We start from the raw sequence: 21,662 nt of genomic DNA, 5'->3' as shown, positions 1-21,662 counted from the left end.
ATGCAAAGCGTCACGATCTGAGAGATGGTGTTAAATGACCTACAATAATAGTGAATAAACAGAGCTCTTACTTGCACCACCTGACTGCTAGATTTCATTAAATCCGAGTCTGAGGACGTGAACTGCCCTGACTAGAATGCAACGGGTTGCTATTTCTCAATTACGGCAATGACGTGAATGCAGCAGCTCGTTTTGGTGCAGGAGTAACTGTAAAAGGTGCACTCGGTGCGTGTCTAATAAAAAAGTTGCTGCCTTAAATTTTTTAAGTACAATCAACAAGGATGTTTAAGTCATTTTAACTTAAATTGCATTAAACTGACTTAAAAAATGGTTGGATCTTGTAGGTATAACTTTTACCCTCAATCAGGTCAAGGGGTCTATACGACCCCAATCGACTTTTACTTAAAAAAAAGGTTCCCTTCATCTCAGTGGAATAAGATTTTGTCACTTTTCATATATTATATATCTGTACACACACACACACACACACACACACGCACACACACACACACACACACACACACACACACACACACACACACACACACACACACACACACACACACACACACACACACACACACACACACACAAAAACTGGACTTGATTCAGTTGTTCTGAAGGTATGTAAAAAAAATGTTTACACTTCTGGTCTTCTGCTCTTCACATTGAAATGAATGGGAAAGTATTTTCTAAAACTATTTTCTTCATGTGTCAAAAAAAAAAAAAATCCGGCATAAATCTGATTTTTTTTACACAGAAATGAAGGCCTAGAGCATAAATGCAATGTATCATAAAAAATAATATTTCACATGCAAGCTAATGGTGTAGTTGAGGAATTGTGTGGTATATGGATACAAAAGTACTTTATATCTCCAAAAACACAGCATTAATGAATAGACGAGAAGTAAACAAAAAAAATCTATATTATTTGTATGATTAAAATGTATATTTTTTGTACAATTACTCAATCAATTGTTAGGGTCATATAGACCCCAAAGCCCAGAAGAGTAAACAGGAAACAAAGACCATTTGAAGGTTAAATGCTTAACTGCAAATTGTTGTTATCGATCAAATTATTGATAATTTAATTATTTACAGTGAGAGTCTCATGTCTTGGAACATGCTGATGATGTGTGATGCCTGGAAAGGTATGTAAATACATATGTTGACAGGCAGGCACATCGTATCATTGCACAGGACCAAATGCAATGATTGGACGAACATAGAAGATATACAGTATGTAGACAGTACACTTCTATTATTGTTTGCTATGTGATGAGAGTTTCAACCAGTTTAAAAAGTGTTTATGAAAAACATGTTTTAATCTAAAATCATCCTATCTTGAATGTTGATTTAAAAAAGTCCATGACACATTTTGTCAACTACCCGAGTACTTTGTCATTGAAAGTCCTCAGAGCCCTTAAGTCCAGTGCCCTATTTACAATAAAGACCCTGCTGATTCTTAATTAATCTCACACAGGACAAGCAAGTGCTTTAAGTGAGCTGATGACTGCACAACACTGTGGGTGTATTGTACCCACTCTCCATTCACTGTGAATGGGATTTGGCGCAATAAGGGTTTCTGATTGGCCAATGTTCAGCGGCTGTTGCTTGTCTGAGTGTGTCTTCTAAATGAAATCTAGTCGGGCTTAACCTACAAATCCTCAGAGTTGTTTTACCTTCATTCTGATGGTTCCTCAGGAGGACTAAGTCTTCCTGCTTCTTGACAGCGGGCCAGCCAGAATTAGTGCAGATGGTATAATCTGCAGGAGGGAAACAAAAAAAAATTGAGATTTATTTATTTAAGGTCCACCAGTGTTCCATGCTTTTATTTATTTTTTTCACTCTGGAAATCTTGATCGGGGGAAGTAAAATTTAGACAATCTTGTTTGACCTGTCATGTAATCTGATAAACACTGTACAAACCTTTTTCTTTGTTTGCCTGTCAATCAAGCTAGTTTCTTTATTATGAGCGTGAAAGGACAAGTACAACAAGGGTGTATTATTGCAGTTTGGTCATGTGATGCAGAAGAAACACATACCTAAAGCATGATTTTCAGAAACAGACTTTGGTAGTGACCTGAAAGTTGACACAACAAAACATTTAATAAAATACAAATGTTCAGAGAGAGTTTACATTTCTATGTCTCTATATGGAAGCCACACAGGCCCTTTCACTTTTACTTTGACTGGAAGTCTTTTTTTTTTTCACTAAAAAACACAGACTGATCTCACCTTTGTTTCTTTTTTCTAGTGTTGTCTGAATTAATTTGAGAAATTTCCTGAAAATAAATACAGTATGAGGCAGTATAATAATACATTATTGTATATATTTATGTGAAATCTATTAATATGAAATCACATGCATGCATATGTTAATGCGTTCTCAAGAACTCCCAAGCCTAACATTTCAGGTTTCTCAGGTTTCTCAAACAGACCTGAAATGTTAATATATTTCCATATGGTTTCAGTATAATCAGTTAACAGCAGCTTTTCCTTTAATGGAAGCTCATGATGTCCACAGCACTGTTATAGCGGGCATTCAGATGGCTGATACATTTCCCATGACAGTGCAGCATGCATGCAATATTCCAGCATTCATTTGTATAGTTACCATGGAGATGGAACGCGCTGCGCTCTTCCAGTTGGTGGTGTCATCTAAGAGAACAGCTGGACTTTGGGACCTGCTGGGGATGGTGTACACCTGGGCCTCACAGGACTCCTGCACGGCCTCGTACAGGCTGTCCATCGAGCCCTCCTACAAAAAAACAACAACAACAACAACAACAACAAAAAAAAAAACATGTCACAATCATGTTACAATCTGTGTTGCTAATAAGCTAATAACCCCTGGTTTCACTGACAAGGCTTAAGTTAGTCTTCAAATATGTCAGTCCCGTTGTTTTGTCTCAAGATGCAAACAAGTAAATGTTTTTTTTTTCTAAGGCTGGTTTATAACAGTTACTTAAATGTCTTTAATGAACTAAAGCCTATAATCCTGGCTTAATCTAAGCCCTGTCAGTGAAGCCAGGTCTGAGTGTTGCATTTTAAGCCTAGCCTTTATTAAAAAGAATATAGTATTTTGTTAATATCAGTAATATATTACTGTATTTGCATTTATTGTTAAATAAAAAAAAAATCTTCATACAGATCATTTAATTTCACTTTCTCAAATGTCATTTCTCAAATGTCACTTTCCCCTCAATTTAGCATTGGTTTAAACAAAGGTCATGCTGTATTTTAGTTTAAAGCAATTTTTTAACAAAAATAAGTTAATAATTACGAATGCAGTACAACCACCAATTTCACGAAGAGTCACAGACCCGAAGACCCTGATTTATAAGGGTGCGTTTACACGACAACTTTCCCATGGATCTAAAATAACTAAAAATGCTGTCTCATCCATGCCAGGCCAGGCAAGTAGTTGGCGATGTCACTTTGCAGCGCACAGCAGCACCATCTTTATTTTTTAACAGGAATAAAAGGGAGGCTGTGTGGGATGGACATGCATCTCTTCAGTGGGTTGTACAGTTATTTAATGTGTTTTTGAATTGTTTTGCTGACGAAACACTGGAAAAAATATATTTCCAAGAAATTTTAGTAGACAAAAAAACTGGAAAAACAAGAAAAATGTGAAACTGACTGATGACTGTACGCAATACGCTGATTTCACGCAGCCGCCATTTTGAAATCGAAAGCAATGCTCTGGTGGGAAGAACCCTTTCCCGATCTCACAAGAATTCGTACAAATTTTACGAGGTGGCTAATTCGTAACAATTCGTGCGACCTCAATCATACGAATTAGTACGTATTTGCTAAATCGTACATATTTTACGAATTGGCCAATTCGTATGAACTCGTACGAATGAGCTACCCCTGACCCCGCCCCTAAACCTACCCATCACGTGGGTTTGGACAAATCGTACGAATTCGTATGAGTGAGGTCGTATGAATTATGAATTAGCCACTTTTTAATCACTCGTACGAATTGACTGAACATATACGACTCACTGAACACATACTGTAAAAAAGCATGGGCATGACGTCACAGTTTTCACAAATTTGCATTTTTGTCCATTTTCAAAAGTCTGCAATTTCAGGCCCACAAAACGCTGTGTAAATGATCGGCCAAAACACAAAGTCGTGTAAACGGCCCCTATAGTGCATTCGAGTGCAAATCCATTTGCGCAAAAGATAAAACAAACAACCAGAAGCATTATATTGCTAACAGAAAATAAGAGCAGTGCAAATTCACAGACGCAAGACCACCATTAATCCTATATTGCACAAAACAACATCTGGCAGAGACATTTTTAAAGAAGTTGCTGCCTTCAATTTTTGAATGTTTCAGTCATTTCAACTTAAATTGCATTAAACTGAAAAAAAAATTAATCTTGCATAACATATAAAAAAAGTTTGAAAATTGTTTCATTTGATGAGTTAAAGTAATGTAAAAACATTTGTTGCTACAACTTCTAATCATATAATTTTTTACAGTGATTTAAAAAAATAAATAAATAAATATTCAAAATGAAATTGAATAAGATATTGTGATAAATAGTTTATGTTTAATGCAGGAGTTACAAATGTACATGCCATAATACACAACACACTGACTTGACCTCATCACTATAGGGAAGCAAAAATAAAGGCCCTCCGAAAGCAGCTAACGCATGGTTCTTGATCTTCTGTCAAGCAGTTCATGTTTCATCCACACACTGTCGATCAACAAACCACAGAGAAGAAAAGCAGAATCACATCTTACCAAAGAGAAGCAGAAGAGATTCATTCTGGGAAGTACGGTTTCTTTCCAGTGCCCACAGCATAGGATGAACAATGGGACGAGGCAGACAGACAGAGTGCTTAGTGTTCCAGACTGCCTAGTGCTCCACAGATTAATTCTGAATGACATCCTTTCTCTAATCCAATAGATGTGGAGGACCATTACCACTCCACACAGCCCCTATATCAAGTGCTGAGCTTGTTAATGCTGAAGTTGTTTACTTAGATATAGAAGTGGGTTGGGAGCTTTTGTTTGGGCTATGACGGAGTCGCTTGAGTAATTTACTGTAGATTCCGGTCACTAGTCTAATTTAAAGACTAAAAATCTCTGATGCTGACATTTATAAAATATGACAATTTAAATGCCATATTTTCATTTATAGTTTTCACATTAATTAACATTATTTCTGAAATTATTATTTGTGGATGCTCCATTCACATATATCAGGCCAATTCTTGTAACAAAAAAAGAAACTTTTATATTTACAGTAATATTTGATCACTCTATTTAGTATAAAATATTTTATTTAGCCATGTTAAAATATAAGTAACTTAGTGAGTAACTTATAAGTATGTGTGTGTATACACAAACTCAGCGGCCACTTTATTAGGTACACCAGGATGGACCCACTTTGGTCTTCAGAACTGCTTAAATACTTCATGGCATTGAATAAAAAAAGGGGTTGAAACATTCCTTACAGATAACATATTGACGTGATAGCATCACACAATTGCTGCAGATTTGTCGTCTGTCGCATTCATGATGCAAATCTCCTGTTCCACCACATCCCAAAGGTACTTTATTGGATTGAGATCTGGTGACTGAAGGCCGTTTGAGTATATTCAGAAGATGGAAACAGTGTGGTCATAAAGGGATGGACATGGTCAGCAACAACACTCAGGTGGGCCTTAGCATTTAAATTCTCATTTGGTACTAGGGCAAGAGTGTACAAAGAAAATATCCCCCACACCATTACACCAGCAGCCTGAACCGTACACAAGGCAGGATGGATCCATGCTTTCATATTGTTTATGCCAAATTCTGACCCTACCATCTGGATGGTGCAGCAAAAAAATCTAATTGTCCGATTTTGTTGAGCCCATGCCAATTGCTGGTTCAACATGTTTTGCATTCAGAGATGCTTTTCTGCATGTCTTGGTTGTAATAAGTGGCTATTTGAGTTATTGTTGCCTATCAACTCGATCTGGCCATTCTCCTCTCACCTCTGGCATCAATAAGATACAGTATTTTCACCCACAGAACCACTGCTTAATGGATATTTTCGGACCATTTTCTGTAAACCCAAAGATGGTTGCGTGAAAATCCCAGTAGATCAGCAGTTTCTGAAATACTAAGACCAACCCGAAGTCACTAAATCACATGTCTTCCCCATTCTGATTATCAGTTTTAACCATAGGCTTTAACTAGACAAAAGAAAGTGCCGCTATAGACGTCTGTCCCCGCGGTTACTATGGCAGTAGAAGCGGAAACCAACCAAGGAAAACGCATATTACGTCATTGAGAGGCGAAAAGTGAACATGGACGAGCCATTATTTAAAATGTGAATTTCTCTGAAATTAAAAAAAGTGTAACGTCATGTGTGCGTAGAACAAATTAGTTCGCACTCGCAGCCTTTAAAAAAATCGTCCGCACTTTGTGTTCCTTTCTATTTCCTGTCGTTGTGCAGGCTCTTTTATCGTAGCTTATATGACAGTGTAAACAGCCCACTAACCCATTTATTTAAACTAAGGCTTAATTTATGCCCCACAGACTGGTCAGTTGTATTACGACTGAGAGCAGTAGGCCTACACATCATTTCAGAACTGTGATGCAGTCAAGTTCGAGTGTGTGCATGCTAGTGTAACTCACCGATGTAGCCTACTTGTGATTCGCGGAATTTTGACGAGTTTTATAGACGTGAATCAATTGTTTCTTTTTCAAAAGTGAAAAAAAAAAAAAAAAAAAAACAGCACCCCAACATGTTCCTGCGCCTCTGTATATGTTCAGAATAGAGGGCATAAACTCTTAACGTGCACAGCAGCTTAATATTCATGCTGCTATCTGTATTAATCTCTTTTTTTTTCTACTGCATTTGTTTGCATCTGTGTATTTCTTAACACAATGTAAGTAGACTGAAGACAAATAAGCTATAGCCTACAAACAGAACACCAGCTGTCTCTACACAGGGAACATTGACCTCTTTTTCTTGCTAGTGACATAAAAATATACTTAAATATGGCAGTGATATTTTATTAACCAAGCACCATGTTCTGTCTCCATCCACAGAGAAAAATGAAGGTGACATTAAAGCAAAGCTTTCAAGAAAATCTATCACTTAAGTAGGCCTACCTTCAAAAACCTTAACTGCACTGTGTGGGACCATCTGAATTATCTAGTTAAAAATATAATTTAATATGACTGAATCAACCTCATTAAGGCTAGTAAATCGAAAGTCAATTGTTTAAGGCTCCAGTCACAGAAATGTTCCCTTAAGTGCAGAGTTTCACTTTCTACATTGTATCTCCCAAGGAGTGTGCCATGGTGTTGCAGCCGAGGATTCACCGCCTTGGCATATGACATTACCTGCTAGCACTGCGAGTGTTTTTTAGCCAAAGTGCATGTGATGTCTTGTCAACAATCCTTTGTTTATATCTGGAACTGTCTTAAAAATAGGCCTAGAGGATTAAGGTGCACAGCGCAGCGCTTCAGATATCAGGAAAGAAGGTGAATCTAGTAAGAATACAAGCAGTTGCAGAAAGTGGGTCAAAATGAAATCAAGGTGTTCATGGGTTCTCTCTGGCTGTGCAAACAGATGATTGTGAAGGTCACCAGATATTTGATTTGCTTCAGTGATAATCTGCTTGTTTTTTATTTTTTGGAAGTGTGCCAAATTATGCAATCTGTTCATTTCCTTTATGTTGCAATGAAAAGGGCAGTTTGCGGTGATGGCTGGTCTGGCAGAGAAAGCACAACTATGCACTCAGATAATTAATGTGCTCACATAAATTTAATGATTAGTCCTGCATACTTACAAATGCATATTTTATTAAGGTAATTCAAGTAGCAGATTCCATTTGAAAGTCAACAAGAAATCAAAATTAAGCTTATTTAATTTCTTAATGCGTGTTCCTGTCTTTATTGTCCCATCATTCAGTAGTGCATGTTATTCCAAATTGGAAACAAATACATTTTTTGCAGTAATCTTTATAATATGAATTCAATGTTTATGTCTTTAAATAATGCAAATTAAGAATCTGGGCATTATTTTAACAAACTTGCATTTCAGTTCTGACTCTTTTCAGTGGGGTTCTCACTGTCCAATCAGTTTGCAATATTTAAAATTACACCCCCACCCATTTTTTTTTCCTGTTCAATATCAAATTGCAAACTGGAATTCACGTTAATCGTAGCTAAGTCAAGATGGCAAGGCCTTTTTTACAGTCTCAATTCAGTTAAGGTTAATCCATCACTGCTATGTGTCCTGTTTCTAATTTTCTTCCTCTTTCTTGACAAATCTCTCTCTCTCTTTCTCTCTCTCTCTCTCACTCTCTCTCTCAATCAGCAAAAGAGCTCAGATTCTGAGAAACGACAGCTCATTCACTTGCTCATTTCTTAGAACTTGTAAATTGACAAAAATGCCGTGTCAATTCAACCACCGAGGCCTCCGGCTCTTAATCTTTCGCTGCCCATTAGAGAACATGACAAGATAAATTGCTGTCACAGGCACTGTGTGCAGGTTCCCAGCTGGTTATTTCAAAAGAAGAAAATCCTCAATCTCTTAATAACAAACCCTGTGGTCAGGGAAAATAAAGAAGGGAGGATTAATTTGCAGCTGACCCATATTTCCTTGTTCGAATTAAGATTATTAGAAGCTGCCCAATTTATTTGTGTACAAGAAGCATACCTAAGACTGCAAAATATGTTATTATAAATATTACAACGAGCAGCTTAACAGTTATCTGTGCGAAAGTAAAAGTTACTCAGAGACGGAACAATAAAGTTCAATAACCTCACAAAATTGTTGACTAAAACTTCTGAAGGGTTTATAAAATGCACAAAGCATCCCATTGACTCTCACAGAGTTAAGATTGTTTGGAAACAAGCAGGTTATTATGTTTTAAATCACCCATAATTGTATCTCATGAGAGGAATGCATGTTTCCAGTAGTGTAGTTTTCAGTCTTCTCATCTGTTAAAAGCAACGGTTAATCCAGACAAATGGCGTCATAACATCTCTCTCGATTGACCTATCTCTCTCTCTCTCTCTGATACTGCTTTGACTTCAACACACACACACACACACACACACACATATACAGCGTTTTACTGAGTAGATTTTATTTCATTCATAAATCAAATCATACAGATCTGGGACAGAAATCATGCTAATTAGAAATTCATTTAAGCAGTGATATGTAAAACAATCCATGTTGAATCAGATGGAAAAGGAATTAGAAAAAGAAAAATCTACAGTAACCCAGTGCTACTTGCAATGAGCATTTGTGTCTGACTCAAAGACAGATCAACAGGATTGGTGACATTGAGAGATCAGTCACACAGATCAGAAGTGCAGCAGTAGGTATTCACTCCAGGCACACAGAACTCCTCACATGTCCGGGAGAACACAGTAGCTGAGGTTAAAAACATATCAAGAAAAACAGGTCAATCAAAAAAAAAAAAAAAAAAAAAAAAAAAATACATTTTCACTTTGTTTTAATCACCAGTGGAAGGGTAATAAATATGAAGCTGTTTTAGGGTCATTATCATGAACTATAACTTACCCCCCCCCCCCCCCCCCCAATCAAAACATTACAGTAAACTTATTATTATTATCATTTAGTCAGCTGCCAACATTTACATTTAGTTTAAGGTGAAGTACTAAAATACATAAAACTAAAATAAAAACTAAGACTATATAGATATTTTTTTTAAACTTTAAATTGAAAAATATATATATATATATATTAAACATTAAAATATGAACAAAACCTATAATAATATATCAATGATATATAGCCTATTAAAATGATAGCACTATTACTGACTATTGAAAATATAGTTTCCTTACCTGCTGCAACCGTTTTGCAGAAATTGCTTGAGGTTGGGCATTCAGTTGGGGTCTTGCAGTCCCCGTCCACACAGGTGTAGCATGTCAGTGAGTGCACTGATGAGAGATTACATATTAGACAAATAGATGACAATGGTGACATTTTTCTGCACTTCATTAGAGTATTTTCAATTTTTACATTCCAAATTTACTCCGAGATAGCTCGCAATGTCTAGTTTGTTATATTAGATAGATAGACAGACAGACAGACAGACAGTTAGATAGATAGATAGATAGATAGATAGATAGATAGATAGATAGATAGATAGATAGATAGATAGATAGATAGATAGATAGATAGATAGATAGATAGATAGATAGATAGATAGATAGATAGATAGATAGATAGATAGAAAAAATCTATTTTCTTACCTGATACGCTGCAGAGGAGCACCACAATAAAAGCACACACTAATGCCTTCATGATGAAAACTGGTCTGGTCACGCAGAGGAACGTGATTCTTTATATACCTTGGGTACACCTTTTACAGTAAATGCATTCTTGCTAACGCAGAACAGTAATGCAGCATGACAGGTTTCATGTAACTAGATATAGAGCTTAGTTCCCTGACAAGGAAGTAAAATTATTTTGTACATGTCTGGTAATTCTCTGTGCTTGCCTGTCCTTGAGCCTTGATGCAAGATCCAAGAACTTCTATCAACCCTGTAACACTATATGGCATCGTTTTCTAACATTTTCAACTCTTTTATCCATCTTCTGACATCTGATAATTTAGTTATTTTAGGACTAAGATCAAAATCAATTTTACAGCAGAACACCCTCAGGAATAAACCATTTGACGTCACTTTTTTTCAAATATGACCAATAACTATAAAATTCTATTTTATTATAGAATTATTTAGTACAGTTATTGAAACCAGTGTTGGGGGTAATGCATAACAAGTAACAAAAGTTACATTATCAGATTACTTTTTTCCAAATAACTAAGTATCTTTACTTTTAAAACATTATGATGCTTATTGATAAATGTGATGCTTATTGTAGTTCATAAATGTAAGCATGCATTTACTCATCTCACTTTCACAAAAAACGATTCATATTCCTCAAATGGAACTAAAATAGTGAAAATATACTTTATGCATTTAATCTCACTTTATTAACCAATGTCTTTGCTGCTGATCTTTGATTACCTGATTCAGCCATACTAATAAGCAAAAATGACTTTAGATAAACATAATTTTAATTGTGTTGAACTATCTTTTGTTGCGTCCTATTCAATCCAGAATGGCAGCAGCTGAAAGCTGAAAGCTGTTTGTTTGAGATGCGCCCTCTACAGACATGAATTTGCATGTTCTTCAGCCTGAGGATTATTCGTTTCACTTTTGGTTTAAAAAGGCCTTCGAAATAGATTTTCTTTTTAGTAAACAAGCAAGCCCAGCCCAGTTGAGAAAAGCCCATTACTTTCCACAAAGAGCAACGACATTAGTTATTTTTCAGGAGTAACACTTACTTTAAAAGTAACTTTCCCCAACATTGATTGAAACCAACCACCATATTTTTGGAAGATGGGTATCTAAAGTGCAGAACCCTTAAATTCAAATCCTGTCAGGAAAACCATCCAATTAATCTGCCCACCAACAATCCTCTGGTGTTCCACAGGGATCTGTACTTGGACCTCTTCTCATTCTATACTAAATCACTCAGTTATTTATTTAATAACCACTCTTGGCCTCTTACCTCTTATTAAGAATGCAAATCTCATCTCAAAATAGAAATTACAGGCTAGCTGGCAAAATGATCTCTAATAGTATGGACCTTAGGGCCATGAGGCCAAGTGATTTCAATGCTTATTACAGCTGGGGCACGGATAGGCCTTATGGGTAATCTTTCTGAAGATTGGTATTGTATTGTTTTTAGACATAGGCATTTCCATAGAAGTTTGAGGCTAGTTATTGCTTTGAGGAGAGATCTTAGGGGATTGGAGGCAATTTCCAATGTTCAACTCTCTACACTAAAGTCTGGTTGCCAAATATATGAAGAATATTGTCCACTTGAGAAACCATATTAGACAAGAAATTTCACAGCTTAACACAAAGTTGCAATGAATGTGGTTAAGACAATGGATTAATAACTTAGTTAGAGCAACTATTGTTCATTAAACATTTTGATTTCATTGCTAGTTATCAAAATTTTGATTAAAAAATGCACTGTATATCTTGATGATAACATACGTGATTAGTAATGTAATTTTAGTAAATGAAGATGTGTAATCAAGGATGAGATATCTGTGAAAACAAAGAATACCTAAAAAAGCCATTATGATCTTGAAATCATTAGGTAATTGCTGTAATATGGAGATTAAAAAACACAAGGGTCTAACTAACACAGACAGCAGGGGGCAACAAAGATCAAAAATAATAAGACAAACATTATAGCAAATACGTGGTGTGCATGACCTTCATAAAAAAAGGTAAAAAATGATACTGGAACACATATGGATTAATGTGTTTATAGTAAAGGGTTGGTTCACCCAAATAAAGATTTTGTCATTTACTCACACTCAAGTTATTCTACGAGTTTCTTTTGTTCTGTTGAACACGAAAGAAGATATTTTGAAGATGGGGGTAATCAATGGTCTATGTCGATGGTCCCTTTTTTTCATACTATGGAAGTCAATGGTGCCTGTGCTTGTGTTTAGCACAACTTGAGGGTGAGTAAATGACAGAATTGCCATTTTTGAGTGAACTAAATGATAAAAAATGTATCATTATGTGCCATATTAAGAACCAGATTTCATGCAATGCGCTTAAGACAAAACATTGCTTTAATTGAAAGCATTGAAAATATTTCAGTTTAATATACAAAATTTCCATTTCATAATTAATGCTTAAGATAATTATGAGTTTGGTAGAAGAGCAATCCTCAGCCTAAACATCTATCTATCCATCTGTCTCTCTCTTCTCTTTAGTTATCCATCCATCTATTTATTCATAAATCACTCAACCATACATCTATCGATCCATTAATTCATTTTTTAATAAAAGCAATTTATTGGAAAGCTTATAGTTCTTTAGGCCTATACCACTTAACAAAATTAAATCTTCTAATGTAATTTGATGCATTAAGAGAATTGCTAAAAGTTCCATTTTGTAAGCAATTTAATTCCTGTATAAATAATCACTTCAATAAAACATTTGGGATTTCATTTTGCTTCTAAGAATACAGGTGACCGTGATCATGACTTGTGATTTAGGGTTGCCAGGGTTTATGGTTGAACTTTAGAGTAGCACAATTTTCAAACTTCTTCACTGGCTTTTGTGCAAATAAAGTTTTGTGGGTTTTTTTTTTTTTTTGGTTTTAAACTATGTGTTGGCCTTGTGACCTTCTGAAGGATTTCTGCAGTGACATCTCACAATTCCTTCACCTGTGCCTATGACATCCAGAGGAAAATGTCTAGAACACAACAGTCTGTCTTGCATCAAGCAACTTGGAAGAATTTAAATAAAACAAACACAGTAAGAAAATGAATAATATAATTGAATCTGAAAAGGCTAATACATAGCAGTTTATTAGAATTCCAACGCATTCTCATCCCAAAGCGCCATATACGACGCTCTAGAATTCATATCGCTTAAAAGTCATTTATGGAAACGGCCCTAAATTAACAAGCACTGCAGTACCATTGACAGCCAGCAGATACTACCATTGAGCCAATCATGTGTAAGTGCATGACTTATTTTGCTTGCATTTCACAGATTAAATAGCTAAAATAGCTCTCCTCAGATTCTGAATGCAGTTGCTCGAAAAAATAAAAATAAAAAAACACAATTCTCATTTAAACAACCCAACAACATCTTTAATTATTCATTTATTTATTCATTTGATATGGACATAGAAATAACATGCATTGTTTAAAGTGTTCAACACCTGTCCATAGGGGATTTTACAACAAATAAAAACACATTGTTAAACAAAACAAGGCACACATGAAAACAACTTTGGCCCAATTTAAGCCACTGTTTGAGCTCTCTGGTAAAGATGTTAATATTGTTCTGCTGTTTGAATCCAATTGGGAGAGAGTTCCATAGTAGCCTCTCTGAAGGAGAAGCTAGAAAAGATTTTCTAAACTTTGGTAGTACACAATCCCAGCTGAGGCTCTGGGGGAAGGTCTAAAAAAACTCTGATGCCTCTCCATGAGGCCAGAGAACAGTCGTGACACACAGTTGTTCAAACATTTAAAAGTCAATTTCAAACAACTAAAATGTACACATTTTTCAAAAGTAAAAAGCTTGTGCTTTCGTATGATATCACAATGATGCCATATCAATCAATCAATCAATCAAATTTTATTTGTATAGCGCCATATCATAGGTTTCTTGTCAAATATCTTAAAACCGTAATTTTTACGGTAAAAAAACGGCAGCTGTGGTGGTTGCCAGAACTTTACCGTTAAAAATACGGTAGGAACACTTTTACAGACTTAATTTAAAATGTACAGTAATAAACCGTATTTCATTATCTGATAAAATGTTGATTTACTAACCTTTTGAAAAAATAATATCGGTTTTGTACCATTGTAATACACTGACAACCAACAATCACATGAGCAATCAAAACTCAATAAAAGTAATCTTCCACAAGAAAGTTAATACTTATAAGAAGCTGCACAGTGTCATTCACACAAAAATTAAATGCAATAAACATAAAAAATGCAATAAACATTAATTTAACATTAAATGTAACACAAAACCCAAAAGTACATAACTGATTAGAAAAAAAACAAACAAGAAAACTATAAGGAACCATAGTTATTTCAACAAAAACACATAAAATGTGAAGTGTCACAGTGAATTGTTGGAATGTCAATTTACAGTTTTTCACTGTAAATTATACAATGAGTTGTTCTTTTTCACAAAAACAAAACTTAACAGTATTTTATAGTAAAATTCTATTACAGTTATTTACCGTATATATTAAGGAAAATTTCTGTTAACCAATTAACAGTTTTGCACTGTGTCTTTTACCGTTAAAATCACGATTATTTTTTACAGTGAAGTGACTGGTTTCAGAGTGGACGCTGATGTTTGTGACCATGCTGTAATACAGTATGACAAATGTGAAAAAAAAAAACATTGCATGGGACGCATGCACAAACAACGACTCTACTCTAATAAAACGAAAACAGTTTAGATTTGATTTAACTTTCCTGCAAACATGGTTTACTTGACTTTTTATCCATGATTATGCCCAAGTGTTTCGTTTCATGAACCTCATGAATGAGTTCATGGTCTAAATGAACTTCAAATATGCTGTTATTTCATCTCTGAAATAAATGTCACCATTTGCAAAGTGAAACAGTCTGAAGGTGCGAGTAGTCCGGTCTCTCTTCAAAAAAGTCATTCTCTCTTCCAAAGCGCAATGTAGTGACTAATGGATAGCGGAAAACTTCTGATTTCCCATTTCCCTCTGTAAATTGCAGAAACAGAGTGTCCTCCATTAGGCTCCATAAATCTGAGCTGATGTGACAAAGGGTAATGAAGCAGCTTTCTAATCGGCCTGCCCACGGCCCCCTCATGTCACACTGCAGACAGGCCTGTTTCCAAATGCAGGAATAGTTAACAGATTACCGAACGAAGCTAAATACACAAACATTTATTCCCAGGGCCAGACAACGGCATCACGTATGTCAATAATGCTGAGTGAAGTGAGTGAAGCTTCGCTAAATGCAGCGGAAAGTTGCTAGCATTTACAGAAATCAATAAAACAACACCCGACAAGTTTAATGAAAGAAGACTCTGTAATGATCCCATTTTTCCATGCTCATATATCTCTAGCTAACCAGAACCTCTGAAAAAGAACAACAAGTCCATTTCGAAATGCTGTTTTATAAAAACAAGAACTTCTTCTAAATCTGGGAGTTGCGCTTTACCCTCTCAGGAAGGTGTGTGGAGCAACGGCGGCAAGATGACATTAAACTCTCGGCTTGTCCCATACAGTAGCCTACACGTGTTCCTCTTGTCCTTGTCTCTGAATTGGAACAGAGCTTACTACAGCGAGACCTGGCTTGTGCTTTATCACATAAACCTTCGGTATCCCTAATCAAATAACCACCCGGGCATGAAAACATATTCCACTCTGTTCACGTAGCCTTGCGATGAGTGCCTTGCAGAATCAAACAGGACACGGGATTAAGTGATGGAGTCGAGTCTTCCAGAGGGCCTTGTGCTACGGCGATTAGGAGAGAGGTATTACTGAGATTGTGGGCGGTACGACACATAAAGAATGGGGACAGAAGTGCAAAGTAGCTCTCCAAGACCCATCAGGTGCTCATCTGTTGAAATATCGCTTTGTGGTGGAGGTATTATAAAATAACAATGCATGGAGCTTTTATTTACAGCAAATTGCACAGCTGAAGGTACATTGTAGCAGCTGAATTTGCTCACATAAGAAAAAAATGTTGATTTGGAAAAACAAAAAAACAAAAAAAAGGGAAAATAAACCGGAACCTTCTGTGTGCAATACACTGGATCAAACTTATCTTTTTAAAAATACACAGTGGTCCAAAAGTCTGAGACAAAAAACAAAACAAAAAAAAAAACAATATAATATATGTTAGTAGTTTTTTGTATTTCCCTGACTAAGGCGCTTTTCTAAATAAAATGTTTTATTATTATTATTATTATGTTTTATTGTTGCATTTATAGAACATTTTTCTTTTAAACTTATATGTATCAAAGAAATATGTAAAAATGTCTTCAAAAATAATAAAAATAACAATAATAAAATAAAAAATAAAAATAATAATATGTCTTAAAAATAATAAAAATTTAATAAAACTTGTTGTATATTATACAATAATATCATATATAGAACATTATTTAAAATTTTAAATCCAGAAACCAAACTGCATGGGGAAAAAAAAATAATATAATAAATATATAATATAATAATAATAAAGATAATTATATATATAATTATCGTTATTATTATTAATGATAAATTAAATCTTCTCCCAAAGTAAATAACTCTTGAGAAAATGGATGACAAACCAAATACTACAGTAATAAACGCATTACCACATGGTCTCAGACTTCTGGACCCTGCTGAATATTTTATAAAACTGTATTTATCTTTTTCGAAATTGACATATTCACATTTCGATATTTGACACTTGCAGTGCTGTATAGTGGCTAATGGCTCACTAAATCCACATTCCCTTTCTTTGTCTCTCTGAACTCCTATCTTTGCATTCGGCTGAGAGACTGAGAGGTCATGACCTCTGTGGCCTTTTGTTCCCTCGGTGAGTTGGGTTACAGACAGTGCTTCATCAGCCATGCTGTAGATGACCTTCTGTACTCCTGTCCCTCAGAGCTATGCAGGGCCATTGGCCTCTCTGTTTCAGTGTTAAAGCTGCCTTTTACAGAGCAGCCTGGCCCAGCTGGGAGACAAACAGAGACAAATGGCCTGGTATTTTTTCTTCAGAATAGTTAAATCAACAAGTGTGACATAGAAAATGGGTGTAAGGTGGATTGCATACACACACATTTACTAAGCTATATAAATGGCTACATTGCATAGACGTACAAACTGTATGTTCTATCCCCTTACACTAACCCCTACACCTAAAAACATGTACTGTATGTGGATATCAATGTAAACTGTCTCTCTGAAATCTTGGCTAACTTTACAGAGATGCTTATGTTGCTAAAGTTTAAGTAAGATACAGTGTCCTCTGTAAGAGGCTCTCAAAGCCGTTCCAAGAACTCCCAGGAAGTATTTAAAGCTCAGACGTGATGCTGTAAAAATAATTCAAAGAGCAGGAAGAGGAGTTATTAAACCGAAAGGAAAGTTGCACAAGAGTGGAGGGGAGTTCAGACAGCAGGGGTCTTTGATGAGCGTATCCGGACTGGGCCGGATGAGAGCTGAGTAATGTGGGGGAGCTTTATCCAGGTGCACACATTGTGCTCTCGAGTCTAGCACTCTTTTCTGCCCTCATCCGTCTCTCTTTCACTCATTCGTTCTCTTTCTCCCCCCTTTCCCTTCTCTGTCTATTCAGCTCGAGCGCCAGGAGTCAGATAGATGGTCCAGCTGCATCCTCTTGGTCACTATGTGCCAGTTTATTTAAGGTCTTCTTGGAACAGAGACCTCCCTGTGAAAGTCCTAATATATTGCCTGTGTGCTCGTGTTTGCCTGTGTTTGTTCTCGGGAGAGTAAGTCACGGTCCTTAAATACATCTCAGGGTCGGTTAGATTTAGAACGCTGAGTAAATACTACACCGATTCAGCTTGCATGAAAGGGAGTGTAGTTATGGCTTTCTCATTATGTTTTGGACTGAGGAGATCCATAACACCTGGAGCAAGCCATCCATTAGCATTCCCATTCATCTCGATGGCACTTTCTCAGGATGGCACAAGAACAAGGACGCACACAGTTCCAAAAGTCTTCAGTAGCAACTATTTGGAGGTGTGACGTGGCAGGCAACAATTTAAGGCCAAATACTGTTACGTTATAATTATTATTTGTATTTTCTACTTTCCAAAAGTTTGGTGCTGGAAAAAGTTTTGCTCTTTGCTAACCAAGGCTGCATTTATTTTGATCAGTGATATGCTAAGTTGCTCAATGTTATCAATGTTGAAAACATAATATTATTGCGGAAACTGATACGTTTTATTTAGGATTAGGATTCTTTGATGTATATATATTTTTTTAATCCTCTGGAATAACATCATAAAATCAATACTGTCATTTTTTATTAATTTAATGTATTTTTGTGTAATGAAAGAATTAAATAACATGATTTCTTTCCTATCTATATTCTTTATATGTAACACATATATAATGTATTACAGTTTCCACAAAAAAATAACTGCTTTCAATGTTGATAATAAAAAAAAATGTTTCTCGAGCTGTCACAGTTCCCTCATACACTCCATACTTCATCAAACTCATCGCCTCTAAAAAACACATACCTCATATACACTCATTGTCTGGTCTACAAGTAAGACTACAGACTATTACCTGTATTCTTACCTCCAGCGATTCCTACGAAAGAGTTCCCTATTGTCACCTCATATTCCCTGACAGCACCAAATCAGCATATTAGAATTATTTCTGAAGGATCATGCGACACTGAAGCTGATGAAAATTCTTTGCCTTGACAGGAATAAACAGCTTAAAATATGTTCACATGGAAAACATTTTTTTTAATGGTAATATTTCACAATATTTCTGTTTTTATGTTATTTTTGATCAAATAAATACAGCCTTGGTGAGCAGAAGAGACTTGTAGTTGGCTAACTGGGCCATGTTACAGTACGTAGATTTTCCCCGAACTGTACATTACATTTATACTCTAACACATATGTATTTGAATTAATAGCTCTGAATAAACAACGCTACCTCACGACCAATTCGTACGAGTGATTAAAAAGTGGCTAATTCATACTAATTCAAACGAATTCGTATGATTTGTCTAAACCCACGTGATCGGTAGGTTTAGGGGCGGGGTCAGGGGTAGGTCAGTCGAACGTATTCATACGAATTGGCCAATTCGTAAAATATGTAAGATTTAGCAAAAATCTTACTAATTCGTAAGGTAAGGTCGTGCGAATTGTTAAGAATTAGCCACCTCGTAAAATTTGTACGAATTCTGTCTTGGAACGGGCTGCAAAATGCTCCTTGACACCACAGAGATAGTCAGGTTTGAATTTTTTTTTTTTTCATTCAGAACGATCAATCACACCACTTCTAATTTCTATTTCAAATAAGCAGTATAGCCTTGGTTTTTTTTTTTTTTGGTTCCTCACCAGTTTTCAGCTGCTCTGGGCCGTCCACAGGCCATCAATATTGATCACCTTTCTATATGAAAAACACTCCACTCTCATGATTATGACTTGCACTATTGATTAATTCATTTTATGTTGACGACAGCTGCATTAACATTAGAAAAATGATAGAAGTTGAATTTATTCAAGTGAATCAATTATTCATTTAATTCATGTATGCATATTTATATATTCATTATTGTATTCATTTATGCAGATTTTGGAGGCTGTAAAATGCTAGACGTATGACTTCACATTATACTAATAGCTCAGCCTGTCCTGTACAGGAGGAGGTGACTCAGAACTTTTATTGCACCAATACTGCCTACTCATCTGCGCTATCCCTGCACAGCCTGTGCTCTCCTGCGTCATAGAACAGTGTCCTCAATGGGACCTTTAACTTCTCGTGACCCCTGAGGGGTGGAGCTCCTCATTTCCTGCCCTGCTGGTGACTCACACCCATCAATGAAGGTGTTTATCAGTCTGACCTTTCATGACCTCTTCTGTTTCCTGCTGATGACTGGATGACCCTAGTGGGTGACCTCTTGTTGATTTTTATCTGGTTTTTAACACATATTCAGTTTATGTCTCAATGCATCTTGTCAGAACGGCCTGTCAGAAGCATTATGCCTGTTCAAACTCATTATTTTTTTACTAAGTGGATTTTTAATGCAACTTACTCACACAAATGTGTACACATAGACACACACACACACACACACACACACACACACAAATATACATACATAGTTGTTAGAATGTGTTTTTTTTTACCCCATTGGTCATGTCTTATTTTGCCCGAAGCAGCAAGTGAGCCAAAACTGCCAAAAAAAAAGAGATGTACAATTACGACGCTGCCTCCAGCAACTTATAAATGTGTCATCATGACAGAGTATGATAATATTTGTGTAGGCTAATGCATGTGCATTTTAATTGCAAATAGATTTCCTTTTATAAATGACAAATAACATTGGAATTCAATATGAGAATAAGATAAATATGTGGATTATTTTTTAATGACACATATTGATCCCATTATGGGTGCTAAATAGAACAAAAAATTTGTTGGCTTCCGTCAAATGTAATTGTTTCGTTTCATCTCAGGATATGGGACTGTAATCGTTGCTTTTCAGGCAGCAGAAACAATGAGCTTTTTGATTAAGGATCCAATATGACCAATTACCACACTGTAACTAGCCATGTTGGCGGAATGTAGATGACAGAAGATCTTTAATGGCTTGTACATTCCACAACAGCATGGATGAACAAAATCTGTTATCACCATATTAAAATACAAGATGCACATTTATCACCACAAAACGAGTTTAAAAGCATGGATTACTTGGCAGACGACATTGTCTTACTAGAAAATTACGGAGAAAATGGACAAGGTGACCCTCTAGTCTAAAGTATCATTTATAATCTATTTCAGATCAAGCATTGTTTAACAAAACCAAACGGTAACACTTTATTTGAAGGGGTGTGCATAAGACTGACATGACACTGTCATAAACATGAAGTCTTTATGAATGTTTATGTTGTCATTAAGTGTCATTCGGTAAATTATGACACTTTTAATGCAAAGTTGACATTGTTTAAAATGTCTTTGTCATGACAATTTGACATTAACCAAGACAAAAATGTCTTGATCATGACTACTTGACATTAACCAAGAAATCATAACCTGTCACAAATATGTCATAACAGGTCTAATTATCAAACTTAAAGAAGTTATTTAGCTTTGTGTTAACATTACATTACCCTGTCATATGTGGTTGGTTTTGACTTTGGCCGTCATGACACCATTATAACGTGTCATGAATATTTTACTTGTCCTCAAGTAAGTGGAATACATTGGACTAGTTATTAAGATGTCATTAAGGGTTATTACACTGTCAAATGCTTTAACAACAGTGTCATTAATATTTCCCCTTACCTCAAGTAAAGTGGAACACGTTGGACTAGTTATAAAGATGTCAGGTTG

At 35.8% G+C, this 21,662-nt stretch overlaps 2 protein-coding genes across 2 annotated transcripts in view; both read right to left on the bottom strand.

Moving 5' to 3' along the window:
- The window catches only part of samsn1a (SAM domain, SH3 domain and nuclear localisation signals 1a), a 31,171-nt gene that overhangs the window by 8,920 nt on the left and 589 nt on the right, over positions 1-21,662 (bottom strand). Inside the window, exons 2-5 of the mRNA XM_089121153.1 lie at positions 2,618-2,761; positions 2,239-2,285; positions 2,046-2,083; positions 1,683-1,766 (exon numbers count right to left, since the gene is read on the bottom strand). Coding sequence (XP_088977279.1) covers positions 1,683-1,766; positions 2,046-2,083; positions 2,239-2,285; positions 2,618-2,761 — 313 coding nt within the window. The remainder of the gene's footprint in view (positions 1-1,682; positions 1,767-2,045; positions 2,084-2,238; positions 2,286-2,617; positions 2,762-21,662) is intronic.
- Positions 9,102-10,410, bottom strand: LOC120473122 (uncharacterized). Its single transcript, XM_039662802.2, has 3 exons — positions 10,265-10,410; positions 9,854-9,949; positions 9,102-9,416 (listed from the first exon to the last, which is right to left on the bottom strand). The coding sequence occupies exons 1-3, from the start codon at positions 10,314-10,316 to the stop codon at positions 9,334-9,336; spliced, it is 231 nt and encodes a 76-aa protein (XP_039518736.2). The 5' UTR covers positions 10,317-10,410; the 3' UTR covers positions 9,102-9,333.

Source organism: Pimephales promelas, chromosome 16 (genome assembly GCF_988280905.1).
Source record: "Pimephales promelas chromosome 16, fPimPro1.hap1.1, whole genome shotgun sequence".
NCBI lineage: Eukaryota > Metazoa > Chordata > Actinopteri > Cypriniformes > Leuciscidae > Pimephales > Pimephales promelas.
This window is presented reverse-complemented; position numbering and strand designations above follow the sequence as displayed.